The sequence below is a fragment of the Propithecus coquereli genome, unplaced genomic scaffold, assembly GCF_000956105.1.
Source record: "Propithecus coquereli isolate 6110/MARCELLA unplaced genomic scaffold, Pcoq_1.0 Scaffold33, whole genome shotgun sequence".
NCBI classification, from domain to species: Eukaryota; Metazoa; Chordata; class Mammalia; order Primates; family Indriidae; genus Propithecus; species Propithecus coquereli.
In genome coordinates this window covers 6,176,550-6,190,314 of record NW_012148952.1, presented here as the reverse complement: position 1 = coordinate 6,190,314, position 13,765 = coordinate 6,176,550, and the positions used below count along the sequence as shown (strand labels likewise).

The following is a 13,765-nucleotide window of genomic DNA, read 5'->3' as shown; positions in this document are numbered from 1 at the left end:
TTGAGCCCAGGACTCTGAGGTTGCTGTGAGCTAGGCTGACGCCACGGCACTCTAGCCTGGGGAACAGAGCAAGACTCTGTCTCAAAAAAAAAAAAAAAAAATTTCTTTGTTACTGGTGTGAGGCAGACAGAATGGTAGTGCCAGACTGCATAGCTCTAGTATTTCTCAGCCACAAGATCTGAGTAAGTCACTCTGCCTTAGTTTCCTTCTCCATAAAATGAGGGTTATAATAGTGCTTATCTTCTAAAGGATTAGACTAGTTAATAACTATAAAATTCTTATAACAGCTTTGGCACATGGTAAGTTCTCAATTACTGTTGGTTGTGATTTCGAGAGTATAAGTGATTTCTTTTTGTGTTTTGTATCATGTTTCACAGATTAATTTGAATTGAATAGAAACAAACCATCACAGGCACATAGAATAAAGTTTTATCCTAATGAGGAGTCAAATCTCACTGAGATACCAGGATCATGTGCCTTTGCCAAGCCAAAACTATCCCAAGAAGTTGTTATTCTCTTTCCAACCTACATCCATTATCAGAAAACAGTTAGCTCCTCTCCCTTCCACAGGCTTGTATCTCTTCTGCTGCCCAGAACCTGCTGAACTAGAAGTGCTTTCCTCGATTTACCCTTTGCCTGCCACTTCCAGAATCCCCTTGTCTCAGAATTTTTTTTCCATTTTACAAATGCTATGTACACAAGTCGCATTGCATCAGCCTGGTTAGCACAAATATTTATGTATGAAGGTGGGATGAGTCACTCCAGCACCCAGATGTATTTGGAAAGTGATGTTCTAAGAGAAATCTGTTTTGAACCTCAGTAAGCACTAATATTCAATGTCTGTTGAGGGGACTTATTTTAATTAAACAGTTTTGTTGAATAAAGGTCACTCCATCCAGATGGCATTTCCATTTCCCAGGAGGCCCTGGAGCATGTTTGCCTGTGGGATTCATCCCAGGACCTGCCTGGCTGAGGCATCAGGAGCTCTTTCCTCTCTGAGGTCATCTCATTCACAGAAAACTGTTCAGGGACTCAGCAGGGCTCCTGGGGCTGTGTGAGTGCCTGCAGACCCCAGAGACTCCACCCAGTGTTGGACTCTCAGTGGTTGGACGGCTTGGGTCAGGCCAGCCTGCCCCGCCCATCACTTCCTCACTTTCCACAGCCTCAGGTTTCCAAGCAGGGGGAAAGGACGGAGCACTCTCACCCTGACTCACTCCAAGGATGCAATCTCAGCAGTCCTTCCGAAGGAGGGGAGCAAAAAGGAGCCATCAGGGAAAATCTCCCCCACTTTTGAGGTGTGGGATTAGTCCTTGAGCCTTTTGCTCTCAGCCAAAACGTTTGAATGGTGGATGTTTCCTGACACTTGCTTTGCCAAATGATATATTAAATTCGGCAACCACAGTGGTAAATCCACCAACCCCCTTTGTTAATTCTAAGTTTCCCTTTTATTTTCCATGCAGAAGCAGAGTTTGTCTATGACTTTTTTATACAGATCATGGAACAACTTAAAAAGTATTTTAGTTTATTTATCCAGACCAATATACCTTCAGAGAAAAGCAATTTCCCCCCAAACGGTACCTTGTATAATATTTGCTGGCTCATCCAAATAACCCTCTCTCTCTCTCTCTCTCTCTCATTGCTTCTTTGAAGGCAGCTGAAAGGCTGAACTGTTCCCTGTTTGTGCATCCCTGGGACATGCAGATGGATGGACGGATGGACAAATACTGGCTCCCTTGGCTTGTAGGTTTGTGTTTGCTTGGGGTCTGGAACACAGAGCCAACTCTTGCGTTTTTCCAACCATCTGTGGAATTCTATTATGTCAAATAGAGAAAGCATGAATAATTAACAGGACTGTGAGTAATAACAACTATGATTTCTTGAGCCCTTACTCAGGTCAGTGCAGTATATATTACCTTGTTTAATTTCAATTGTATCTGATACAATCATAAGTAAATTATATCATAAATAAATCATATATTTAACCTATGAGGTTGACATTATAATGACCATTTTACAGATGGAGAAACTGAGTCTTCTAGTGGTTAGGTGAGTTGTCCAAGTCACACAGTTAATAAGTAAAAATGGAGTTTACACAGATCTGTCTGCCTCCAAAGCGACCTTGCTGCATAGACTCCCAAAGAGGCTCTAAAAAAAGAGTAACCATGCCTGTCTAGTAGATTTTTTTAGAAGCTAATAATAGCATCATCACCTCTTACAAATGAGAGCCCTGGAATTACAAGCAGAAGGTCCACTTCCACCACCCACGGATCTGAAGCCGTAGATCATCAATGACTCAGGGGTACAGTTGTCCTCGTCTGCTCCTCTCCTCTGCCCTTCGCCTCCTGCACTGTTCACTCCTAGCTCCACATGAGGGTAAGGAAAAGGGAAAGACGAGAAGCCTCTGTTTTGGCCTTATCAGTCTTGATAAGAAGAGATGGAGAACAGATGCAAAATTGTGGAGCTACAAGTGAAAAGTACAGCTCTTCTACAAACCCAGTGAAAAATGGGTCCCCAAACAAAAAGCGTTGGACTTTCTTTAGGAGGGCCATTATCCATTCTTTCCATAATTGTTAATTATGAATTCAGCAAAATGCCAACCACCATGAAGAATTAAATGGAGCAATAAGTTGGAAGTCAAAAAAACTGACTTTCGGTTCCAGCTTAGTCTGTATTGCACTGTATAATCCACAGGAAATCACGTCACCTCCTTGGGCCCCTGTTCCTCAGATGTAAAATGAGAATGCTGTCCAGATTCCTTCACAAGTCTCTTTCTGCTCTGACATTTTATATTTCTGTGATTGCTGCTGAGACCAAAGTATTTAGTAAGGCAGCTTCCTACCTGTCCTCCACCAAATTCTTGAGCCATAATTAGTAGGAAGAGATAACCTAAAAGGCCCAGTGCTGTCAAGCTTCAAAGAAAATCTCATCCTTATTCACAACACTTGACAAGTCCCATAAACTTATTTATATTGCAACTTCCCACGTGAAAAACAGAGGGGAGCGTTTGCATATAGAGTCATTTCACCATTCACTTATGCAACACGTACACATTGATCCCCTCCAGCAGGCCAGGCCTGTACCCGGCACCGAGGACAGAAACAAATCCTCTGCCCTTATGGAGCTTATATTCTGGTTAGCGGAAAGAGATAATAAACAAGTACATGGATCACAAACAATCAGGCTAATGTCAGGATTTTATTTGGGATGCAAAGGTGGTCACTAGTAGATTGGACGATTCCCAGTAGAGAAGGGTCATGATCCAATTCACACTGAAAATATAACATTGGCTCTTGTAAGCAGAATGGATTGTGGGGTTATGGTTCAAGTACTTAATGGAAAGCAGAATCATAGGACGTGATATTGTCCATCTCCCTGCCTTCAGGAAGCTCTGCCTACAAACCACTCCCAGATAGATAGGAATCCAGCATGCTTCCAGAATTCCCAGGAGGCTGGGGAGCCGGGGGTGTCTCTGTCTGCGGAGCAGCAACCCTAGGCCCTGGGCAGGGTCATCTGGTGAAGCCCCACTCGGCAGCCCCGAGAGTCAGGCTTCCCCAGAAGGGGCAGGGCACGGCTGGGGAGCAGTCAGAGATTTCTGAATCAGTCTGAAAAGCAGTCATCTGGCAACATAGCCCAGACTGGCTCATTGGGGGCGAAGGCATCAGACATGGATCAGCTACTTCTTCTAGAAGCACAAAGCACTTGAAATAATTCATTTTGATTCAGTTATTTTCAACCTCAGCTCCAAGAGGCAAGAAAGATTTAGCAGGAATAATAACAATTAATATTTAGTGAGCACTCACTAAGTGCCAGGTGCTGTTCCACCAAATCCTCAAAGCAACTGGCAGGAACTAACCATTTAACAGATGAGGAAATGGAGACACAGAGAGGCAGCTAATATTTGTTGAGCATCCCCAATGTGAATTTCTGCCCAGGAACTTTGCTAACATCATCATTTGCAAAGGTCCACAATGGACTTGCAAGATGGGCAACAGTGTGAACAATGTGAACAAGTGCAGGCTCAGGGACATTAAATAACCGGTCAAGGGCCAGGAGGCGGCAAATTGGAGGTAGGGGTGAGCCCAGACTCATTACACTCGGCTTGCCTACATCCGAAACTGAAGTCAAGAGAATCAGGGCAAACGCCAGGTCCTCTGGCTCCTCAATTGTTCTAGCCATAGACAAGTTCCCCTGCAAGTGGCAATTAGGAAGCTTCAGATGGTTCTCTTTGCCAAAGTAATGTATACAGCCAAGCCATGCTGGGGCACAGGGGCCCCAAGTTGCTTTGCACTGACAGTTCCCCAGCCATTAGCTGCCAATCCCCAGCAATTAACGTCACTGAACTTCTTCTTGCTTGAGATGACAAGCCCTGAGCCTTGTGCTATTTCCTCTTTCAGGAATGCCAACAGAAACCACCATAGCCATTTGTTCCATGATCATGGGTGGAGTGTTTGAGAAGTTTCCTAAACTGAAAGTGTGTTTTGCACATGGAGGTAAAATCCTATCTATCTGTATTAGTCAGCTCAGACTGCCATAACAAAATGCCACAGACTAGGTGGCTTTTAAACAATAGAAATTTATTTGCTCACAGTTCTGGAGGCTAGAAGTCCAAGATCAAGGTATTGGCAGGGTTGGTTTCTAGTGAGGGCTCTCTTCCTAGCTTGTGGACGGCCACCTTCTTCACATGGCCCTTCTCCTGTGCATTCAAGGGGCAAGCTCTTTTGTCCAATAAGATGTTAGTCCTACTCGATTAAGGCCTCACTTTTTGACTTCATGTAACCTTAACTACCTCCTTAAAGGTCCTTTCTCCAAATACAGTCACACTGGGTAGGGCTTCAACATAGGAATTTTGGAGAAATACAATTCAGTCCATAACATCCTTCCAGCCATCATTCTAGTCATATGATAGTTTGAGGACCAAATTCTATTTTTGTAGGCAAATTTACTTTGCTTGGCACAGTTTTAGTTTTATTTTGTTTTGTTTTTTATTTAAATCCCTCTAGTAAGACTATGAGCTCTCCAGTCTGCAGTAGTCCCTACCATTCTCCATTGTTTACAAATAGGCCTATTTCATTTATTTCCATTGCCTGCCTGGCTCCTGTAGGTAACTGAATTTGTGACTCTTAGACACACACATACACACATACACACACAATATAAAACTATACATGTTGTTCTCTAGCCTGCTTTTCCTTCTCAACAGCATAGAGAAGATTCTTTCCATGTCAATGAAAGAGCTCCATTTTTGATGGCTTCATGCACGCATTACATTTTATGGATATGCCATCATGATTTAGTCCCCAACTGACAGACTGTCTCGGTATTTTGCTATTATAACCACACTACATTTGAAAAACTTGGCCACATATCTTTACACACTTGTCTTCTCTCTTTAGGATAAATTTCTCAAGTCTGAATTTCTAGGTGAGTTAATGTCATTTCTTCTAGGTCATCTCCCAGTATTTGGAGTGCAGTGGGTCCTTTGTAATTACTGTTAATCAGCTGGGCTATGGTAACTTCTTGCATACAACATTAGGACTGAGGAATCCTTTCCCATCAACACAAGCCCCTCAGCAACGGGTTTTACTTGCAGGTGGTTCCTTCCCCTTCACAGTGGGAAGAATCTCTCATGGATTCAGCATGCGGCCAGATCTGTGTGCCCAGGACAATCCAGTTAACCCGAAGAAATACCTTGGTTCCTTTTACACAGACTCCTTGGTGCATGATCCTCTGTCCCTCAAGCTGTTAACGGATCTCATAGGAAAGGTAAGCCGGGTTTAACATCTGAATGGTTTATGAATGGTTTACGGGGAGCACAATGCTGGATCAGCAACCAGTTACTTGGCCTCTCTCCAAAAAAGGGGTGGAAGAAAAGGCATAAGAAGAAAGGAGAGGCCAGGCGCAGTGGCTCATGCCTGTAATCCTAGCACTCTGGGAGGCCGAGGCGGGCGGATCGTTTGAGCTCAGGAGTTCGAGACCAGCCTAAGCAAGAGCGAGACCCCCGTCTCTACCAAAAATAGAAAGAAATTAATTGGACAGCTAAAAATATATAGAAAAAATTAGCCAGGCATGGTGGCGCATGCCTGTAGTCGCAGCTACTTGGGAGGCTGAGGCAGTAGGATTGCTTGAGCCCAGGAGTCTGAGGTTGCTGTGAGCTAGACTGACTCCATGGCACTCACTCTAGCCAGAGCAACAAAGTGAGACTCTGTCTCAAAAAAAAAAAAAAAAAAGAAGAAAGGAGAGGCACAGAGAGGTTTGGGATTAGGTTTGCTTGCACAGCGGATCCTCTCCGGAGCCTCCCTCAACCCAGAGTGTGTATCACCAGGGAACCATTACACATGCCAGAGAAATCCCAGATAATCCACATGGCTGGGAATTTCCCCCAGATCAGCTCCTCTTCTTTAGGGACATCTCTATATTCATCCAAAATGCCATGTGGCAACATGGTAAGCAGGAAAGAGCTACCAGTTTTGAAGTCAAATTGACCTGAGTTAAAATCCTGGCTCTACCTCTTGCTAGTTGGGTAAATTGTTACCACAACTGTCCTCATCCACTAAATGGAGAAAACTGGAACATTAAAAGGGGGGAAATGCAGGGCTGGGAACTGGCACTGGACAGGGAGTCAGGGAAGATGGTAGAGCTGTGGTCCCTAACCCCTGGGCCACCAACTGGTACAGGTCCATGGCCTGTTAGGGACCAGGCCGCAGAGCTCCGCTGCCCCCAGCCCCCATGTCTGTGGAAAAATTGTCTTCCATGAAAGTTAGAAAGTGGGGGTGATGTGCACAGCAGGAGGTGAGCGGTGGGCAGGCAATCGAAGCTTCATCTGTATTTACAGCCACTCTCCATGGCTCACATCACTGCCTGAGCTCTGGCCTGCCCCCCATCCCCCTCCTCCACCCCACCCCCTTCCCTGGAAAAATTCTCTTCCAATGAAACCGGTCCCTGGTGCCAAACAGGTTGGGGACTGCTGTGGTAGAGGGTCTTGTGTACAATGCCACGAAATTCCTTCCTGGAATAATACGGCCTTTGTTTTGAAAACAATTCTCTCATTTGATTAAAGGACCAGCATGGTGGTCCTTCAAACTCCACAAGAAAAGTCTTTCCTTTGTTGTGGTCTCCTAGCAGATTTCCCTGCTGGCAGTACCCCTAAAGTATTCTTTGAAAATGCTAACTCTGCAAGTGAGAGAATTTTTAGGGCAAAGGCCAGTGTGAATTAGCAAAAAGTCTGAAACATTTAGTACTTCAATTTCATTTGGTTATTAATACTTACAGATATCTATAGATTTCCAAATTTTCCCAAGGAAAAAAAAAATCTTTGGGGTTTTAAAAAAGTATATGGATGTGTTTAAAGATTTGCCATATGGTATTCAGGTTGCAACTAGACTCTAAGATTTTAAAAATCTTGTTTAGCAGAAAAAGAGGTCCATCATTTGAAAGTTGCAAGTAGTATTCTACCTCCAGAATAAACACTTCATCTTACTTTAATGCTAAGTGCTTCTCTGGTTTGAGGAAATCACTAGGATATAAATCTTAAATATTCTAGTTTGGTAATAAATTATGTGGTTGAGCTGTGTCTCTGAGTTGCCTAGCTTTTGTGTTGCCCCTGCTGAGATGGGTCGTTGCAGGTGGTCATGACCGTTAATTGTTTTGGATTTGAAATGTGGGTATAATCAAATCTTTCTTTCAATGGTGATGTGTTTTGGATTTGAATGGAGGGCGACTGGGAGATGTATAAACAGCAGACTACAAAGGGGAGAAACTGACGGGTGTGGAATTGGGGAAAGGGTTATTCTCATTATATCCCATCAAGCCTAGTATTCCCTAGTATTCTGGAAATGGAAACATCAGGAGAAAAATCCCTTGGCAAACACAAAGCCCATCTCTTGAGGGACACCATCAGCAATGAGGGTCGCTATCACCTTCAAACAGCACCCAGGGCAATACACATTGGCCAGGGGGCCAGAGAAGCAGAAGAAGAACATGGCAAGTGCCTCATGGTAACCAGTGGATGGACCAGTTGGTGAGAACATGTGATTACGCCCCTATTAGGCACTCCCAGAAAAACTCAGAGGGCACTTTGCAAAGTTAGTGGTACTGAGATCTTGCATTCAAATTGCAAAGGCTTGAGCTATTATAATTTGGGCATCAAAAGTAAATGTGACCTCATTTTATGTGATGTTACAGGCTGAGGAATCCAGAACATAGAAGCAGTATGTATCAATAATTTAGGATTCTTTTTAAAATATTAATGCTTTCTCATTCTAGTTATATTCGCATTAGCGAATTCTCTTTTAGAAACAATCCCCAAATCAGAATGGATAAGGAAAGTCCTAGCAGGACGGACATCTGGGCTACAAAGCCACCTAGCCAGATTAGAGCAAGAGCACGGAATGCTGTGTAGGGAGGTCTCTAGAAACAAGAACAATAACAACAACAACAACAAAGTAGAACTGATGTATTAGTTGGTGTGTTTGAGAGTTGGATACAATTATTGCTAGACATTTAACAGATCTGCTGATGCATTAGGAACAAAGAAGTAGTATATATAGAGAGAGAAAATTAAGCAAATGAAAGAAAAGGACATAACTTAAGAAAACAAAAATCTGTATGAGGGCAGATAATAATCATACATTACTTGACTCAGCAGTGAACAATATTTATATTCATAATACTATGAATACTGGGTACTGGTTTAACAGAAAATTATAATTCTATTGAGAAAATACGGAAGTTGAAGAAAGAAATTCTCAATGAACCTAATGGGAAATAGGTAAATATTCTCTAAAGCTAATAAATCAAGAAAGAATGTATGAGTTTATTATCTGCGAATATCAAGGTAATTGTCAGAAGATACAAGTTGAAAAGATAAAAGAAGTTACTTTGGAGGTCAAGAGTTAGGAAAGTGGGCCCAGGACTGGTTTTGATAATAAAGATATTTTAGTAATGTGTGATTATTTAACCACATATAGACATATCTTTGATAAATAAAAATTTTAAATATCTTAAGAATAAACAGATATATGTAATATATTTAAAAAAACAAAACCATTATTGAGCACCTACTATTTCTAAAACACTGAGCTACTTGGTCAAGAAGTACTTAAATTACTTAACCTTTTGGCTTCCTTCCTCCTTCTAAAATTCTTCACCTTCAATCTATATCTGCTCATTTTTAAAGACAGATGCAAAGAATGCTAGTTATAAGTCTATCACTGTGAAAAATCCAAAAAAAGGGAAACTTTATTGCCTCCCTATATTAACATGATCATAGAAAACAGACTTTATATATTTAGGTGGATAGATTTTTAAGAGGTCGGTCATATCATATAACCATATGGTTACATCATAATTTTGGCTAGATCCATTGGTAATCTACTGCTGCATAAGTATAGTCATCTGTCTTTTAATGGTGGAGATACCTTATGAGAAATGCAGCATTAGGTTCTTTCATTGTTGTGCGAATATCATAGTGTGCTTACATAAACCTAGAAGGCATAGCCTACTGCACACCTAGGCTCCATGGTGTAACCTATTGCTCCTAGGCTACAAACCTATACAGCATGTCACTATACTAAATAACTTTAGGCAATTGTAACACAATGGTAAGTATTTGTGTGTCTAAACATAGAAAAGGAACAGTAAAAATAAGGTATAAGATAAAAAATGGTACACCTGTATAGGGCACTTATCACAAATGGAGCTCACAAGACTGGAAGTTGCTCTGGGTGAGTCAGTGAGTGAGTGGTGAGTGAATGTGAAGGCCTAGGACTTACTGTGCACTACTGCAGATGTCACAAACACTGCATATTTAGGCTACACTAAATTTATTTTTAAAGTTTTCCTTCCTTTGATGCTAAATTAACCTTAGTTTACTGTAACTTTTACTTTATAAACTTTTAATTTTTTAAATTTTTGTTGTCTTTTGTAATAACACTTAAAACATAAACACATGGTACAGCTGTACAAAAATATTTTCTTTCTTTATATCTTTATTGTGTAAGTTTTTTCTTTTCTTTCTTTCTTTCTTTTTTTTTTTTTTTTTTGAGACAGATTCTTACTCTGTTGCCCAGGCTGGAGTGCAGTGGCTCAGTCACAACTGACTGCAGCCTCAAACTCCTGGGCTCAAGCAATTCTCCTGCCTCAGCCTCCCGAGTAGCTGGGACTACAGGGATACACTACCACACCTGGCTAATTTTTTAAAAAATTTTGTAGAGATGGGGTCTTGCTATATTGCCCAGACTGGCCTTGAACTCCTGGCCTCAAGCAATCTTCCTGCCTCAGCCTCTCCACGTGCTGGGATTACAGCTTTTTTCTATTTAAAAAAATTTTTTTTACTTTTTAAACATTTTTGTTAAAAACTATGACACAAACACACACATTAGCCTAGACCTGACAGGGTCAGGATCATTAATATCACTGTCTTCCACCTCCACACCTTATCCCACTGGAAGATCTTTATGGGCAATAACACACATGGAGTTGTCATCTCCTATGACAACAATACCTTCTTCTGGAATACCTCCTGAAGGACCTGCCTGAGGCTGCTTGACAGTTAACTTTTGTTTTTATAAGCAGAAGAAGTACACTCTAAAATAACCAGTAAAAGTATAGTAAATACATAAACTAGTAATACAGTCATTTATTATCATTACCATTTATTATGTACCATACATAATTGTATGTCCTATACTTTTATAGGACTGGCAGTGCAGTAGGTTTGTTCATACCAGCATCCCACAAACATGTGAATGTGTTGCATTATGATATTATGATGGCTACAACATCACTACGCAATAGGAATTTTTCAGCTCCATTATAATCTTATGGGACCACTATCATATATTGTCTGTTACTAACCAGAACGTTTGTTATGTGGTGCCTTACTGTAATTATCCCAAAATTTAGTGGCTTAAAACAACAACAAACATATATTATCCCTCATAGTCTCTGTATGTTAGGAATTTAGGAGCAGCTTAACGGGCTGAAGGTCTCTTAAGAGGTTGAAGGCAAGGTATCAGTCAGGGCTGCAGTCACCTAAAGACTTGGCGGGGGCTTAAGGATTTATATCCAAGGTGGCTTTTACCCAAGACCGGCACATTGGTGCTGGGTTTTGGCCGGAAGCCTCAGTTCCTCCCCAGGTGGGCTTCTTCACAGAGCTGCTTGAGTGTCCTTACAACATGGCAGCTGGCTTCCCCCAGAATGAGTGATCTGAGAGAGACTAGGCAGAGGATGATGGAGATGGGGGAGAGAGAGAGGTGGGGGGGATGAGTGAGAGAGAGACAGAGAGAGAGAGCGAGAGAGAGAGAGAATGAGCATGCACCAGGCAGAAACTATCTGTTCTATGACCAAGACCCAGAAGTTACATAGCATCACTTCTGCCACATTTTGTTCATTAGAAGCAAGTCACTTAATCTGGCTCACATTCATGGGGAGTGAAATTAGGCCCCATCTTTTAAAAGGAGGCATATCAAAGAATTTGACTTATTTTAAAACTACTACATTCCATTCTCTGGCTACAAATTATTTATATTCCTCCTAAATATAAAAATTTCTCACCCCTACCAAGACTGCCCCAAAAGTCACATCCATTTTTACAGCATCACCTTAAAGTCTAGGATCTCCTTGTTTAAATGAACTTGTGGATAAGGCTCCTCATGTACAGTTTTTCTCAATCTGAAGAACTGTGAACTAAAGACACAAGTTCTTTTGCCCCCCACACACTCCATATAAGACAGTGAGGCCAGGCGCAGTGGCTCATGCCTGTAATCCTAGCACTTTGGGAGGCTGGGGTATGAGGACCACTTGAGACCAGGAGTTCAAGACCAGCCTGAGCAACACAGCGAGAACGTGTCTCTACAAAAAAAAAAAAAATAGGAAAAATCAGCTAGGCATGATGGTCCACACCTGTAGTCCCAATTACTTGGGAGGCTGAGGCAGGAGGGTTGCTTGAGCCCAGAAGTTTGAGGTTGATGTGAGCTATGATGATTCCACTGCACTCCAGCCCAGGCAACAGAGTGAGACCTTGGCTCAAAATAAATAAAAAAATAAAATAAAATAAAATGGCAGACAGATATAGGGTAGTTGCTATAGGCCTTCTCATTACAAAAGGGGGAATACAGGAGGTTCAGAGGAGTCACTAGTCACTAGCAAATCTGAAATCTGTCAGGAACGTGTTGGCAGTTCCTTGATTAGAACTCAAAGTGTAGAAATGATTCAGCATGGCTCTTGGGTCTACCTTCTGAGCCATTCTTCCTTTTCCACAAAAGTTAGCCTGTGTTTGTGGCTGAATCGTTTTTATAGACTGATTCATGCCTGTGCAAGTTTTGGTGTCCAAAGCCTTCTTTTCATTTTGTTCCATCTGTTCTTTTCAGTCCAAGCTGGTGGTGTTTCTGCTAATACAGTTCTCTTAAAACCTTTGTGGGTCTTTTATGAATCTTATTAAGTTTCACACCGCTAGGCAAAAGCCCTTCTCAGAGAAAAGCATTTCTTTACCTTAGGTTTCTGCAAAGATGACTGAGGGAAAACACCCTTAAGCTTCCTAGAAGCCCTTATTATTTGATTGGATGGTTCTTTGAGGCACTGCCTAAATCTTTTGAGATCATAACAAAGAGAGGTTATTTTATTCACATTTAGCTTCATTTTTAGACTATATTTTATGATTGTGCCCTGGATTTAATTTTTGCCAGAAAGCCAAATCTTAATTTTAGCATCATTTGCCATTGGAAGGACCTAGAATTTTCAAACCAACAATTCCTGGCTCCTTTATATTTAACAGTTTTTCCTTTAAGGAGCTTCTCTTTCATTTTACCATAAGCAGAAAGGAGAAGCAAGGTAACACCTTCAACACTTTATGTGGAAATTTCTTTAGCTATATCATCCAGTTCATTAAATATATTTTCTACTTTGCATGTTACTGTAGATGATAGTGTTGCTAATTTTGTACCACCACATAGCAAGGATCACCTTTCCCCTAGTTTCCACCAACATTTTCCTCATTCTCCCTTAAGCCCTTACTGCAACATTCTCACAGGCCATCAGGCTTCTAATAAGTCTTTCACTATTTTCGAGGTCCTTTCACCTTCCTCCCACTAATCAGTTCCAAAGCTACTTCCTCATTTTTAGGTTTTTTATGGCAGCACCCCACTTCCAGTATAAAACTCTGTATTAGTTATATGTCGCTCCAAAAGAAACTAGCCTAAAACTTAGTGGCTTAAAACAACAATACACATTTATTATCTTACTCATTTTCTCTGTGTCAGGAATTCAGGAACCCCATGGCTGGGCAATTCTTGTTCAGGGTTTGCTCTGAGGTTCAATGAGATGACTGCAGCCCACCAGTTTCCTCCTTCTCTTCTTATTTTATTTGCACACTACACTAACTTAACCCCAAACTCTCCACCAATTTTGTAACTCTCCTCTCAGTACATCCAAACACATCGGGTACAATAGTCTTAATTATTATAACTCCTTATTCTTAAAAAATTGTCTCCGGGAGCCTCTCACTTGCTTGAATATGCACTGGGTTGCTATTTAGACCCACTGCACAGCTGTCATCTTGAAATCTCCCTTCACCATTATTCTGAGGACATTATTTCTCTCTCTCTCTCTCTCTCTCTCTCTCTCTCTCTCTCTCTCTCTCTCTATCTCTCTCTCTCTCTATCTCTCTCTGTCTCATTTGAGAGTTTACTAAACTTTACTTTTCATTGTTAACATAAAAAGGAATCTGAAATGCTGTTAACTCTCTCTCTCTCTCTCTCTCTCTCACATA

General features: G+C 41.5%; 1 protein-coding gene across 3 annotated transcripts in view; it reads left to right on the top strand.

Annotated features, from left to right (window-relative positions):
• Positions 1–13,765, top strand: part of ACMSD (aminocarboxymuconate semialdehyde decarboxylase) — a 51,320-nt gene that overhangs the window by 15,813 nt on the left and 21,742 nt on the right. For 2 of the 3 annotated variants that reach the window (XM_012650539.1, XM_012650541.1), the window contains 3 exons: positions 1,651–1,744; positions 4,395–4,490; positions 5,591–5,763. In XM_012650539.1, coding sequence (XP_012505993.1) covers positions 1,651–1,744; positions 4,395–4,490; positions 5,591–5,763 — 363 coding nt within the window. The remainder of the gene's footprint in view (positions 1–1,650; positions 1,745–4,394; positions 4,491–5,590; positions 5,764–13,765) is intronic. The other variant, XM_012650540.1, reaches the window with a different exon arrangement.